This window comes from Lepidochelys kempii, chromosome 2, assembly GCF_965140285.1.
Source record: "Lepidochelys kempii isolate rLepKem1 chromosome 2, rLepKem1.hap1, whole genome shotgun sequence".
NCBI lineage: Eukaryota > Metazoa > Chordata > Testudines > Cheloniidae > Lepidochelys > Lepidochelys kempii.
In genome coordinates this window covers 211,361,561-211,375,269 of record NC_136381.1, presented here as the reverse complement: position 1 = coordinate 211,375,269, position 13,709 = coordinate 211,361,561, and the positions used below count along the sequence as shown (strand labels likewise).

Sequence of the window (13,709 nt, the reverse complement as noted above, 5' to 3'; positions counted from 1 at the left end):
GGGAGAGAGAAGTGACTAAGAATGCAATCCACAAAAAACCGCACTTGATGTGGCTCCATATTTAAACTAGCCCATGGGAGATGCTGATGAGAGAGTTGTGTATCTTAAGCCCCACCCCCTCACGCTACTAGGTGCCTAACTCCAGGCGGGTACCTATCTTTCCTAGCAATCCACAGCCAACAGCTCTTCTCCTGGAGTCAGGTGGTTTAGAGGCCTAAGTCATTCGCTCCACACAAAATGGGCGTTGGCAGAGGAGGAGGTGGTGATGGTGCTGCCACCACCCACCTTATGACGTTTAGGCCAATGATTAGAACACTCAGAGGGATTTGGAAGACCCAGGTACAATTCTCACATCTCTGCCCAGGGGAGAGGGGGGAGAGAAATTATTTGAACATGGGGTGTCACCGACCTCTCAGGAGAATGAATTATGGGATAGTCTGATGCAGGGCTCCCTCAATCTCTCTTGTTGAAATTGTTCCACTGTGTATAAATACTTAACTAGCCATTGGGCCAGAGAAAAAGAGAGACTGAGAATGACTCTATAATCCTGTGGTTAGGGCACCAACCTGGGAGATGGGCATGGGCGGCAAGTATAATAGGACAGGGGAGGCAGACTCCCCTGGGGCCATCAGACCTGTGGTTGCAGGGTTTTGGGGAGCAGTTTTTGATTTATTATGCCCCATGTAGGTTCCAGCATGGCTGAGGAGGCGGTATGTGCTATTCAGCTTCCTGGGTGAATCAGTAATCTCCTTAGGCTCCAGGGAGATTACTGGTGAACCCAGGAAGCTGAATAGCACATACTGCCTCCTCAGCTGCCCCAGAACCTGTATGGGGCATATCAGAAGCTTCTTCTGGACCTGAAATGCTTTTTCCTGGATGGCTTGGGGTCTGAGGAGGGGAGGTGCGGCTGCAACTGGCCTGGGACTCCTCCAGCCAAGTGTTCGGGGCTCTGGCTGTAGGGGGAGGGGGAAGATGGTCTCAGGGCTTTGGCCGTGGGGGGCATGTAGGTGGAAGGGGTGGAGCCGGGGCTAGCCTCCCCGGAGGGGGGCTCGCCTCCCCGGAGGGGGGCTCCACCCGCTGCCCATGGAGATGGGACACCCTGGGTCCAGTTCCCCTGCTCCAGTGACTCTTTATCCATAGTGGCACAGGTTCAATGAGAGAGACTGAGGCAGCCCCCCATCAGAATCTTTCATGGTTAAATGGTTAGAGCACTCTTCTGAGTCATGTGGGAGAACCCTGTTCAAATCCTTTCCCCAGCTCAGGTAGAGAGGGGAATTGAACCTGGTCTCCCACATCCCAGCTGAGCGCTCTAACCACTGGGGTAAAAGTGATAAGCTGGGCGGGGGCGTGGTATCACTGCTGCCCCTACAAGATTTTTTAATGGGACCCAATCCAGTAGGTGGCCTCTGAACACACTTATTAAATCAGGCCCTATTGGTGAGTTAGGCGCTCCCCTGCCTGTCTTCCCCTGGTTCCTGGATTGCGCTGGGGCTTAATGGGAGATAGGCATTGAGATGCCGAGAGTGAGGCAGCAGTGTACATGCCCAAAAATAAAAACTTAGGTGCTCAGGGAACTTTTACCCTGAAAACTTAAGCACTGAGTGAGTTTAGGCACCTACAGGGTTAAGTGGCCGCTGACTGGGGACTGTGTGGATCTCAGTAGTGTCTAAGTACCTTAGTGTATCAGAGCCTTTGTCAGTTTGATACAAATTGATAGATTCTGATTGCATGGTTCCACTCTGACCAAATGGCATTATGAGTTTCCATGTTTCTCTCTCCATGAAGCCAAATCAAGTGGGAAATCCTGGCCTTATTGAAGTCCAATGGAAGTTTTACCATTGACTTCAATAGGGCCAGGATTTCACCACAAGTGTTATTAGTTTACAAGTTAAGAGGTTTTCTAACACCACCTCTGCAAACTCTACTTGCATTCTGAAAGTCAAAATAAGTTTTTCTTTCTCTTGGGTCTTTACCAATAATAAAAATACTGCATGCCCAAATTATAACCTAGCTACATTTGTGTAACTCCTCTGTCTTCAGATTATGGCCATCATGACATCTGTTGCAACCCACTGCCTTCATTGTGTTTGCAGAGGTGCAAATGATTGGAATTTAGGTTTCCTTTATCCTCCTTGTGGATGCTGTAGGGCTTTCAGCAGTAGAGCTCACTTGTTAATTATTTTTGTCACTAAAGTAAGCAGCTAGAACTCTGAATGCACGCAGGGAGCACATCTTTTGGGTAAGGAGATGCCCTTTTTACAGACACTGTTTAGAACAGAACCAAATATTAAGATTATGCAAATGAATTTCATGTATGTATTTATTTATTAATAGAGTATGGAAGAAAATGAGGTACTACGAAGCATGATTTTTGCAAATATTTGAAATATTTTAGGGTTTTTTTTTGTAAAAAAATGCAAAAATCATGCAAGTATAATCTGAAATTTATTAGGTTTTATTTTTCTAGCTTTTTTACTATATTAACATTCATAAGGCGAAAGCCTGAGTCTACTGAAATCAATGGAAGTTTTGCCATTGACTTCAGCAGGATCAGGATTTCATCTGTAGTATGTATATTGCAAAATATACTGTTTATAAGAATAATGAAATCATTCTTACTAAACTTCAACTTAAATCTGATCGGGCTAAAATTCTGGCAAAATATTAGGACCAGATTCTAGCCCCATTAAGGCTACTTTGCACTGCATGAAAGCCTTAAAGCCATTCTAGGAAAAAAAAGCTGGTTGTTATGACTCTCTCCTAGGCCTAAGGGATGGTGGTTTGAGAGAGCATGGGCATGGCTGGAACACTGCTGTGTTCTGACAATCCTTTGTATCCCCAGCCTGGTACAGAGCCCCTGACTCCGGTCTGTATGCAGTTTGCACTATCTAACCTTCAACTTGTATTCCCCTACCCCTTTAAAAATATTTATTGAATGCTCCCTGTATTAACAGGTATAAGAAATGTGATTAAACATTGAAGCTTCTTTTATAAAGGTTCTAAACCTTAATTAAAATACAGCTTTTGTCACTTCTCACAAAATGGAGATTGCAAGTTGTTATAAGTTAATCAGTTGTTAAGGCATTGATTCCTTATTTAGTGACTATGCAAAGGCAGCATTCACAGTGTACCTCAAACACTCATTCTATATTTAAAGCCTATTGACTTTTCAGCTTAGTGCTAACTCAAGCGTATTCAAAAAGTATTAACTTTCTTTTTTTATGGTGAGCGTTCTTACTTTTGTAGGTTTCAGAGGAACAGCCGTGTTAGTCTGTATTCGCAAAAAGAAAAGGAGGACTTGTGGCACCTTAGAGACTAACCAATTTATTTGAGCATGAGCTTTCGTGAGCTACAGCTCACTTCATCAGATGTTTACCGTGGAAACTGCAGCAGACTTTATATACACACAGAAATCATGAAACAATACCTCCTCCCACCCCACTGTCCTGCTGGTAATAGCTTATCTAAAGTGATCAACAGGTGGGCCATTTCCAGCACAAATCCAGGTTTTCTCACCCTCCACCCCCCCACACAAATTCACTCTCCTGCTGGTGCTAGCCCATCCAAAGTGACAACTCTTTACATAATCAAGTCGGGCTATTTCCTGCATAGATCAAGGTTTTCTCACATCCCCCCCACCCCCATACACACACAAACTCACTCTCCTGCTGGTAATAGCTCATCTAAACTGACCATTCTCCAGGTTTAAATCCAAGTTAAACCAGAACATCTGGGGGGGGGGTAGGAAAAAACAAGAGGAAACAGGCTACCTTGCATAATGACTTAGCCACTCCCAGTCTCTATTTAAGCCTAAATTAATAGTATCCAATTTGCAAATGAATTCCAATTCAGCAGTTTCTCGCTGGAGTCTGGATTTGAAGTTTTTTTGTTTTAAGATAGCGACCTTCATGTCTGTGATTGCGTGACCAGAGAGATTGAAGTGTTCTCCGACTGGTTTATGAATGTTATAATTCTTGACATCTGATTTGTGTCCATTTATTCTTTTACGTAGAGACTGTCCAGTTTGACCAATGTACATGGCAGAGGGGCATTGCTGGCACATGATGGCATAGATCACATTGGTGGATGTGCAGGTGAACGAGCCTCTGATAGTGTGGCTGATGTTATTAGGCCCTGTGATGGTGTCCCCTGAATAGATATGTGGGCACAATTGGCAACGGGCTTTGTTGCAAGGATAAGTTCCTGGGTTAGTGGTTCTGTTGTGTGGTATGTGGTTGTTGGTGAGTATTTGCTTCAGGTTGCGGGGCTGTCTGTAGGCAAGGACTGGCCTGTCTCCCAAGACTTGTGAGAGTGTTGGGTCATCCTTTAGGATAGGTTGTAGATCCTTAATAATGCGTTGGAGGGGTTTTAGTTGGGGGCTGAAGGTGACGGCTAGTGGCGTTCTGTTATTTTCTTTGTTAGGCCTGTCCTGTAGTAGGTAACTTCTGGGAACTCTTCTGGCTCTATCAATCTGTTTCTTTACTTCTGCAGGTGGGTATTGTAGTTGTAAGAAAGCTTGACAGAGATCTTGTAGGTGTTTGTCTCTGTCTGAGGGGTTGGAGCAAATGCGGTTGTATCGCAGAGCTTGGCTGTAGACGATGGATCGTGTGGTGTGGTCAGGGTGAAAGCTGGAGGCATGCAGGTAGGAATAGCGGTCAGTAGGTTTACGGTATAGGGTGGTGTTTATGTGGCCATTGTTTATTAGCACTGTAGTGTCCAGGAAGTGGATCTCTTGTGTGGACTGGACCAGGCTGAGGTTGGTGGTGGGATGGAAATTGTTGAAATCATGGTGGAATTCCTCAAGGGCTTCTTTTCCATGGGTCCAGATGATGAAGATGTCATCAATATAGCGCAAGTAGAGTAGGGGCTTTAGGGGACGAGAGCTGAGGAAGCGTTGTTCTAAATCAGCCATAAAAATGTTGGCATACTGTGGGGCCATGCGGGTACCCATAGCAGTGCCGCTGATCTGAAGGTATACATTGTCCCCAAATGTGAAATAGTTATGGGTAAGGACAAAGTCACAAAGTTCAGCCACCAGGTTAGCCGTGACATTATCGGGGATAGTGTTCTTGACGGCTTGTAGTCCATCTTTGTGTGGAATGTTGGTGTAGAGGGCTTCTACATCCATAGTAGCCAGGATGGTGTTATCAGGAAGATCACCGATGGATTGAAGTTTCCTCAGGAAGTCAGTGGTGTCTCGAAGGTAGCTGGGAGTGCTGGTAGCGTAGGGCCTGAGGAGGGAGTCTACATAGCCAGACAATCCTGCTGTCAGGGTGCCAATGCCTGAGATGATGGGGCGCCCAGGATTTCCAGGTTTATGGATCTTGGGTAGTAGATAGAATATCCCAGGTCGGGGTTCCAGGGGTGTGTCTGTGCGGATTTGATCTTGTGCTTTTTCAGGAAGTTTCTTGAGCAAATGCTGTAGTTGCTTTTGGTAACTCTCAGTGGGATCATAGGGTAATGGCTTGTAGAAACTCGTGTTGGAGAGCTGCCGAGCAGCCTCTTGTTCATATTCCGACCTATTCATGATGACAACAGCACCTCCTTTGTCAGCCTTTTTGATTATGATGTCAGAGTTGTTTCTGAGGCTGTGGATGGCATTGCGTTCCGCATGGCTGAGGTTATGGGGCAAGTGATGCTGCTTTTCCACAATTTCAGCCCGTGCACGTCGGCGGAAGCACTCTATGTAGAAGTCCAGTCTGCTGTTTCGACCTTTTGTAGGCAGCCTTAGTGTTGACTGAAGAGACAAAAAAGTGAGACCAAGCAGCAATTAGCTGTAATGTTTTTCTTGTCATCACTAAAACATTACTTTTATTCAGGTTTTCAGGAAATGTTTGCCTTTGGGTTTTGTAACGCTAACAAGAAGCTTTAATAAATAATAGCTGTCAGGGTAAACCTAATGTGTGTGCAGAAGCTTCAAAATTCATACTATTCATTGCACAATATATGAGCCATGTCAAGCTATTTCCTCACAAATGTTCTACATGCATCTCAATACACAGCATATTCCACATGGTTAGTTAATACAGTATATAAATTATTGGAAATCCAAAAACTTCTTCAAATGATCAGTTTTGTTGACATGATTCTGTTCTCAATCAAGAGCAAAGAAAATCTTTGTTCTTGGAGCACAAATCTAGGCTACTTAATCTGATATAGGAATATGCCACATCTCCTTGGTAGAAACATATTTGAGTTTCTCTAATTGTCTAGATGTGGGATAATACATATAGTTCTCTTCCCCCATTTGTTTTCATCTCATTTGATTGTTGTGTGTTAAGACTATTTTCTATGTAGTATTTTTGGAGATTATAAAGAAAACTAAAAAGACAAGAAATGATTTAAAACTTCTTTTTCGGAAGATGTCTGATTTTATTTAGCTGTCTATCTTGTGCACTGTCCCTTACCTTTTCTTATCCTTATTGCTTTACTTCCAGCAGCCATCAAAGATGCATTGCTGGACTTACACTTTCAGTGACCCTAGATAGCCAACGTTTGGCTTAATTTAATTAGTTAAATTAATTTGTGTAAATCAATTTGTAAATGTGTAAATCAATATTTTTAAATGTGTAAAAAAAATATACAACAAATGTAATTTTTATTGCACTATGACCATACGGGAAGCTGCGCGTGACTTAGAGAAAATCTTGCTAAAAAGATATTGACACTCCTGTCTCTGGGTTTCCATTCAGTTATAGCATGAGCAGACATTAAGGCTCTTTTTCCTGTCCTGTGGTACCTTACAGAAGGTACCCAACTTGGAACATACTTAGGCACTATGATTGTGCAAATTAGTCTTTTGAGTCTGACAAGAACCATAGTAATTTTAGTTTTAAAAAACGGTGCTAGTGACAGTGCATTTGTCTAGGGTTTTTTATTTTTTATTTATGATTGTGAGGTCAGTCTGCATAACTAGCCAGCCATAGATGAGGGCAAGCAATGGGGCTGCCTGCGGTGCTATAAGCTGCTAGAGCCTACTACTGGAATTCGGAGTGTTTACCCCCAGTTGCTTGTTTTTAGTAGGTGCCAAGTTCTGCTTTGCTCAAGGCTAAGTTACACCAAAGGTCTGACAGATTGGCTTCTCAAAACTGGTATCACAGTCACATAGGGCCTCATCCTGCATCAGTGACGTTGATAGGAACTTTGCCATTGACTTCAGTGGGAGCAGGCCCATAGTGATTTATTTTGTTGTAATAAAATCAAGAGGAAATATCTGCTTGGAGGGTGAGGTACATAGTGGAAAGAGAATCCTGTGCATGAACTCTTCTCCATGGGAGACACTCACACTTGTTCTTTAGCCAGCTGTGTTTTCAGCTGAATTACTTAGCCAGATGGGGAGTCCAAACCTACAAACAGTGCTCTGTGTAGAAAGAGCCTCAAGATATTAACCTAAACTTGAGCAATAATTAGTTAACTGTTATCTTTTAAATATTAAGGGAGTATTGTATTATAGAAAGCTCTCCTGTAGAAAACAACAGTTATTCTGTTGCCTAATATACAGTAACTGCTGATTCTCTGGTTATCTTAATTAAACATATAGTATCTTTGACTCTAACTCATTGCTTACTTAGTTGATTTGAAAGTTAGTGTATTTGAGTGGAAGTTTGATGCCCATATATCTCACTTTCTGATAACAAGTAAAGAGATAAGTTAGGCTTGTTAAAACTTGTTGGGAACCTCTGTTTGACTGAAGGGCTAATGGCGTAGGAATGAAAGTAAGGAGTAATGTTAGTTGGCACACATTCAAGAAGAAAGTAGACATTTCTCTCCTTACCACACCTGCCCAACAAAATATTATAGAACAGCTCGGGTTTTTTTTCAAATTTTTGTGCCATACATCCATGTATTTGGCTTACAATAACATCACAAGTCAGTACAAATAATGCAATTATTAACTTTTAATCCAATTTGATTTATACTGGGATTTCTTCATAAGAACTTAAAAGGATGCTGTCAAAATGTCAGAGAGAAAATTTTACTTTATTTATTTCTATGCCTTTAAAAAGTGCCTATCCAATAGTCCCTTGTACCGGCACATCAGTTTAAATATTACTTACAACATTTATAATAGAGACAGCCAGTCCAATCTACCTAGCTCCATATAGTTAGAGCACCAGAATAATCAAACAAATCCCCCATTCCCTCTCACATCCACCAAATGACCTGGAAGAGGGATGGGCTTTACATAATGCTTTGACATTAACAAATTAAGGTTACTTCAAACTGAGGTTGGTGGTGGAGTAAGGGGGTTAATTCAAAATTTGAGAGCAACTCAAGCAAAATGTCCTGCCAGTAGCTCCTTCTTACCAGAGGGCTCTATCCTGAATGCCTCTGCTGGTCACAAGGGTAGAAGTACACCATGGAGTGAGAACCTGTCTTTCAAGTAAGCAGGTCCCAGTCCCTTGAATAGACTTTGTCAGATGCACTACTGTTACTTGTGAAAATTTTCTTCACATGTGCTTTAGAGTCCACCCTGTGGTGGAAAGAGAGAATGTTCATTTAACTGTGGCCTTTTTGTGACCTTTTTTTTTTTTTTTTAAGCAAAGAATACATCATTGTAAAATAGAGACTAGAAAAGCTTTTCTGAAAGCTTTTTACAAGCACATAATCAACGTGGTTATCTCCAGTTTGTCGAGAGTGTGACTAAAATGAAAAGTCTTGGGAACCGTTTGGCTGATGTGCAAATCTCCAGATTCAAATTTAGGATCCTTTGAGGCTTTTGCTGGGTTCATATGGAGATACATATACCAGATGCTATAGTGTACATTTCTGTAATTTGTGTGTTTGCCACTATTTTCAGTGGACAGCATTATATCTGGTTTATCTGGGGAACAGCTATTATGCTTATGGAACACATTCACAATAACATATGTAAAACAATGGAATTCATATCTTCATAACTTGAAATTTCCATCTTTTTCCCTAAAAAAGAAGAGATCCTGGGTGATACCCCTTAATAAGCCAACCACACGTGGTCAAAAGATCCCACATTGCAGCAGTCCTTGAATTAAAGAAGGGTTGATGCTGCCCCCACTAGAGACTTCAATGTCGATCAGAATTTACCCAGGCCCCAATCATTGAAGGTATTTAGGCTCCGAACTTCCACTGAAGTCAATGGATCTGGGCCCCAGTGATTAATCTCTGTTAGATATGTTGTTTGGAAGCATTTTCAGATTCTCATTCCCATATGAGTTAAGCATGCTGCCTTCACTGCACTTAATATCTCCCAGCATACATCCCTCAGTGTCAAAAATATAGATTGTAATTTATTTGGCCTCTTTTTTTTTTTTTTCCCCTTTCCTCCCTCTTCCCAGGTTCTGATTGCCATAATTTTTGTCATCAAGTTTTCTACATGCCTTAGTGTTATTTATTGATGTGTCCATCCCATTCTTCTGCAAAACTGTTCTGTGAGTCTGGTCCTCTGTGAACCTGTTCCAGATGGATATAAACCAGGGGTGGGCAAACTGCGGCCTGTAAGCCAGATCTGGCCCACCAGCCATTTTAAGCTGGCTCTTGAACTCCTGCTGGGGAGTGGGGTCTGAGGCTTGTCCCGCTCCGGCGCGCCAGCTGGGGAGCAGAGTCAGGGGGCGCTTCACACGGCTCTCGGAAGCAGCGGCGTGGCCCCCCTCCGGCTCCTACGCACTCCAATGGCCCTCTACGGTGCTCCAATGAGAGCTGCAGGGGCAGTGCCCGCAGATGGGGCAGCGTGCAGAGCCGCCTGGCCACGCCTCTGCGTAGGAGCCAAAGAAGGGACATGCCACTGCTTCCAGGAGCTGCTTGAGGTAAGCGTCACCTGGAGCCAGCACCCCTGAGCCTTTCCCCATGCGCCAGCCCTGATCCCCCCCCCGCCCTCCTAACCCCACGATCCCAGTCCGGAGCACCCTTCTTCACCCCAAACCTGTCATCCCCAGCACCACCCCGAGCCCGCACCCTCAGCTGGAGCCCTCAACCCCCATCACCTCAGCCCAGAGCCCCCTTCCACATCCTGGACTCCTAATTTCTGACCCCACGCCAGAGCCCGCACCCCAAACCAGAGTCCTTACCTCCTCCTGCACCCCAACTCCAACTTTGTGAGCATTCATGGCCCGCCATACAGTTTCTATTCTCAGATGTGGCCCTTGGTCCAAAAAGTTTGTCCACCCCAGTATAAACAAACACACACATTTTATTTTAAATTCCTTTTCCATTTAAGAAACGAGCAAACATTAAGACAACGTGGTTGGTTCCAAGGATCTCAATAAATCAAATCACTGATAGCTTAAGTCTGTTTTGGAATCTTTATTGGTCTTTTTCTGGAAAGAGTTGTGATAGTTGTACTTCTTTTTAGTAGATTAAAAAATTCTTATAATACAAATTAAAATTTGGATTTAAAAAAATATATTTTACAGGAATTTGAAGATCACTATGTTGAGTTTAAAGCAAAAATCCTGGATTTTGACAGACGTCTTGGGTCAATCCTTTGTGTAGGATTTCTTGACTGTTCTGGTTTAGAATCAGCATTCAAGGTCAGTTCTGAACGAACATAACTATAAATCAGTTCTTTGTTTAAAAGTCACCATGGTGCTAGATAATAGAGTTGAATATTTTTGACTTTTAATCCAGATGAAATATTACTGAGTCATATAAGTGGCTCAGTAATCACAAATACTAGATATAAAGTATTATAATAATACATTCTTGAGTGCAATTCATCTTTAGGAGGTTATTCTAGGACATCTCTAATCAAGTTGAAAGTTGGAGACTAGGGACAGTCGGCTCCTGTAGAAGTCAGCTGGAGTTTGTGAATGACTTCAGTGTGAGCAGGATCAGCCCTAATATTTTTAATACTACAGACATTTTAAATAAAGTTATGAATGCAAGTCCCTTCCAGACATTGAGCCACTGTTAAGGCCTGATCCAAAGTCCATTAAAGTCAATGGAAAGGTCCCCATTTCAATGGGCTCTGGATCAGGCTTTTGTCCCCCTAGTCCAAAAAGCACTTAAGTGTTTTATTTTTGAATATATGAGTAGTTCCATTGGGCTCAATCCGGCAAGGTGCTGAGTGCCTCCTGACCTGAGGCAGAGGTGATGTACTGGGGAGGGGGCATGCAGGATCACATGCCTCCCCAGATTTCTGCCTTCCATTTCCAGCACTGGCAGGGCAGAGCCACTGCAGTGCGGGGGGCTCAGCAGGGTCCCGGGGATCTCCATGGAGGGACTGTCCATGCCAGGCCATTGGAGCAGGTGGTGGCAGCAAGAGGGACAGGGTTGTTGCCTGCACCCAGAAGTGGGAGCCAGGCTGGGGGGGAACCAGCAGATCCCATCCCTACCTTCCCTGAACCAGCCATGGGTGCTGGGCTCCACAGGGGCTTCAGTGAATGGAGAAGCCTAGAGGATGGAGAAGCCCTGCACACCTTGGGGCCAAAGCACAGGCCTACCAGGGCAGCAGTGAAGAGGGCTTGAAGCCATTGCCTGGGGGACTGCTGCAAAGCCTGTGAGTTTGGGGCAGGAATGGGCTGGAAATCGCTTCTCCCTGCTCCACTCCAGCACTTTCCTGAGGAGCAAAGAGGTTCCCCTGTGCCTGCGCTGCATGGGGATCCGGGAAGCTTTGGCACACGCAGGGCTCAGCTCCTTTTGGGCTGTGCTGGAGGGCTTTCCTGGGGCCCTGGCCCAGCCAGAGGCGGTGAGGGAGGAAGGAGCCTGCTGGGCAGGCTGCATGTGTGCTGAGCGCTCCTTCCAGGGGCTGGTTCTCTGCACAGTGCTGGGAGCAGCAGGTGCTCCACCGGGGGTATATGGAGCAGCAGCACAGGTTGGGGGCTGAAAGGGCAAAGCAGGGAGGGGACAGTGAGAGGGGAGGCAGAGAGAGGAGAGCATGCAAAGGGCCGATGGTGGGCAGCAGAGGCGACGTGTGGGGTGGTGAGGAGCCCCCCAGAACCTTTAAATTGTGCCCCCCTCTCTTTCAACGGTTACCTGTTGTCTCTGCCTGAGTGAGAGTTTGGATCATCTAGCACTTCCCAGAAGCCCTCAGCCCCTTGTGGAAGGGCACTCATAGAAAATTACTTTTCTCATTGTTTATAATGTTTTGTGAAGTAATCTTTTCTGGTATTTGTATATATAAGTACTTTTTTAAAACATACCCACTATGCTTAGCTTATTTATCTGTTTTTTGTGGCAGTAGATTTTCTGTGAATGTCATGTTTAGTACTATAGGTGGAAATTCGCAAGCTCCCAATTAATGTTTTGTGTGTTCTGTGCATTGCATGCAGAGGGTGAAAGCGAAATAATCTCAAATGAAAAATAGTTCTATGATTTTTTCACTTTGTCACTAAAACCTGCTGCTTTATCCAGCCTTTGAAGAACTATTTGTTTGCCTTTGGATTTTGTAATGTTAAACATAAGGTACGGAAAACAATAACTGTCAGGACAAAGTCAATACTGTGATTTGTTAGTCAGGTAGTAGCTATACACCATGTAGATTACATTCAAATTGTGTCAAGGCAGGTCTTGTAAACTGTTTAATAATGCACAGTGTGTCTAGGACAATTGTAGTTAATATTCAACTAAATAATTTGAAGTGCATTTTTCTTATGTTGCCACCTTGGATGCAGTTGAATGTATGCTTTGTTGTAATTCTTTCTCTCCTTTTTAAAGTTATGCTATTTCTTGCAGTGAATTTGGATGCGCTGAGCAGGGTTAAGACGCAAGGTAGTTTTAAAAATTCAGTTAATGCGTAATTTATGGACTTCAGATCTGTTTAACCTTTAAATACTCCAGGCATAGCATATGCCATGAAAACTGAATCTCATACATTCTTCATAGAATGTAGCTGTTTTTCCTGCTTCTGGATTGTCAAATAGTAGACTTTGTTTTAGAAAGGCATTCACCTACATAAAAACAGCCATACTGGGTCAGAACAAAGGTCCATCAAGCCCAGTATCCTGTCTTCCGACAGTGGCCAATGCGAGGTACTTGAGAGGGCGTGAACAGAACCGGTAATCATCAAGTGATCCATCCCCTGTCACTGATTCTAGCTTCTGGCAAAACTGAGGCTAGGGACACCATCTCTGCCCATCCTGGCTAATAGCCATTGGTGGACCTATCCTCCATGAACTTATCTAGTTCTTTTTGAACCGTGTTAGTTTTGGCCTTCACAACATCCTCTGGCAAGGAGTTCTACAGGTTGACTATGCCTGGTGTGAAGAAGTATTTCCTTTTGTTTGTTTTAAACCTGCTGCCTATTAATTTCATTTGGTGACCTCTAGTTCTTGTGTTATGAGGAGTAAATAACACCTCCTTATTTACTTTCTCCACACTAGTTGTGAATTTATAGACCTTTATCATATCCCCCCTTAGTCATCTCTTTTTCAGGCTGAAAAGTCCCAGTCTTTTTAATCTTTCCTCATGCAGAAGCTGTTCCATATCCCTAATAATTTTTGTTGCTCTTTTCTGTATCTTTTCCAATTCAATATATCTTTTTTTTGAGATGAGGCGACCACATCTGCTCGCAGTATTCAAGATGTGGGTGTACCATGGATTTATATAGAGGCAATATGATATTTTCTGTCTAATTATCTATCCCTTTCTTGATGATTCTCAACATTCTGTTAGCATTTTTGACTGCTGCTGCACAGTGAGTGGATGTTTTCAGAGAACCATCCACCATGACTCCAAGATCTGTTTCTTGAGTGGTAACGGTTAATTTAGACCCCATCTTTTTATATGTATAGTTG

The 13,709-nt window shown here is 43.5% G+C and overlaps 1 protein-coding gene across 1 annotated transcript in view; it reads left to right on the top strand.

The window, feature by feature from the left end:
- Positions 1–13,709, top strand: part of DNAH11 (dynein axonemal heavy chain 11) — a 291,551-nt gene that overhangs the window by 36,275 nt on the left and 241,567 nt on the right. The window contains exon 9 of the mRNA XM_073333745.2: positions 10,389–10,505. Coding sequence (XP_073189846.2) covers positions 10,389–10,505 — 117 coding nt within the window. The remainder of the gene's footprint in view (positions 1–10,388; positions 10,506–13,709) is intronic.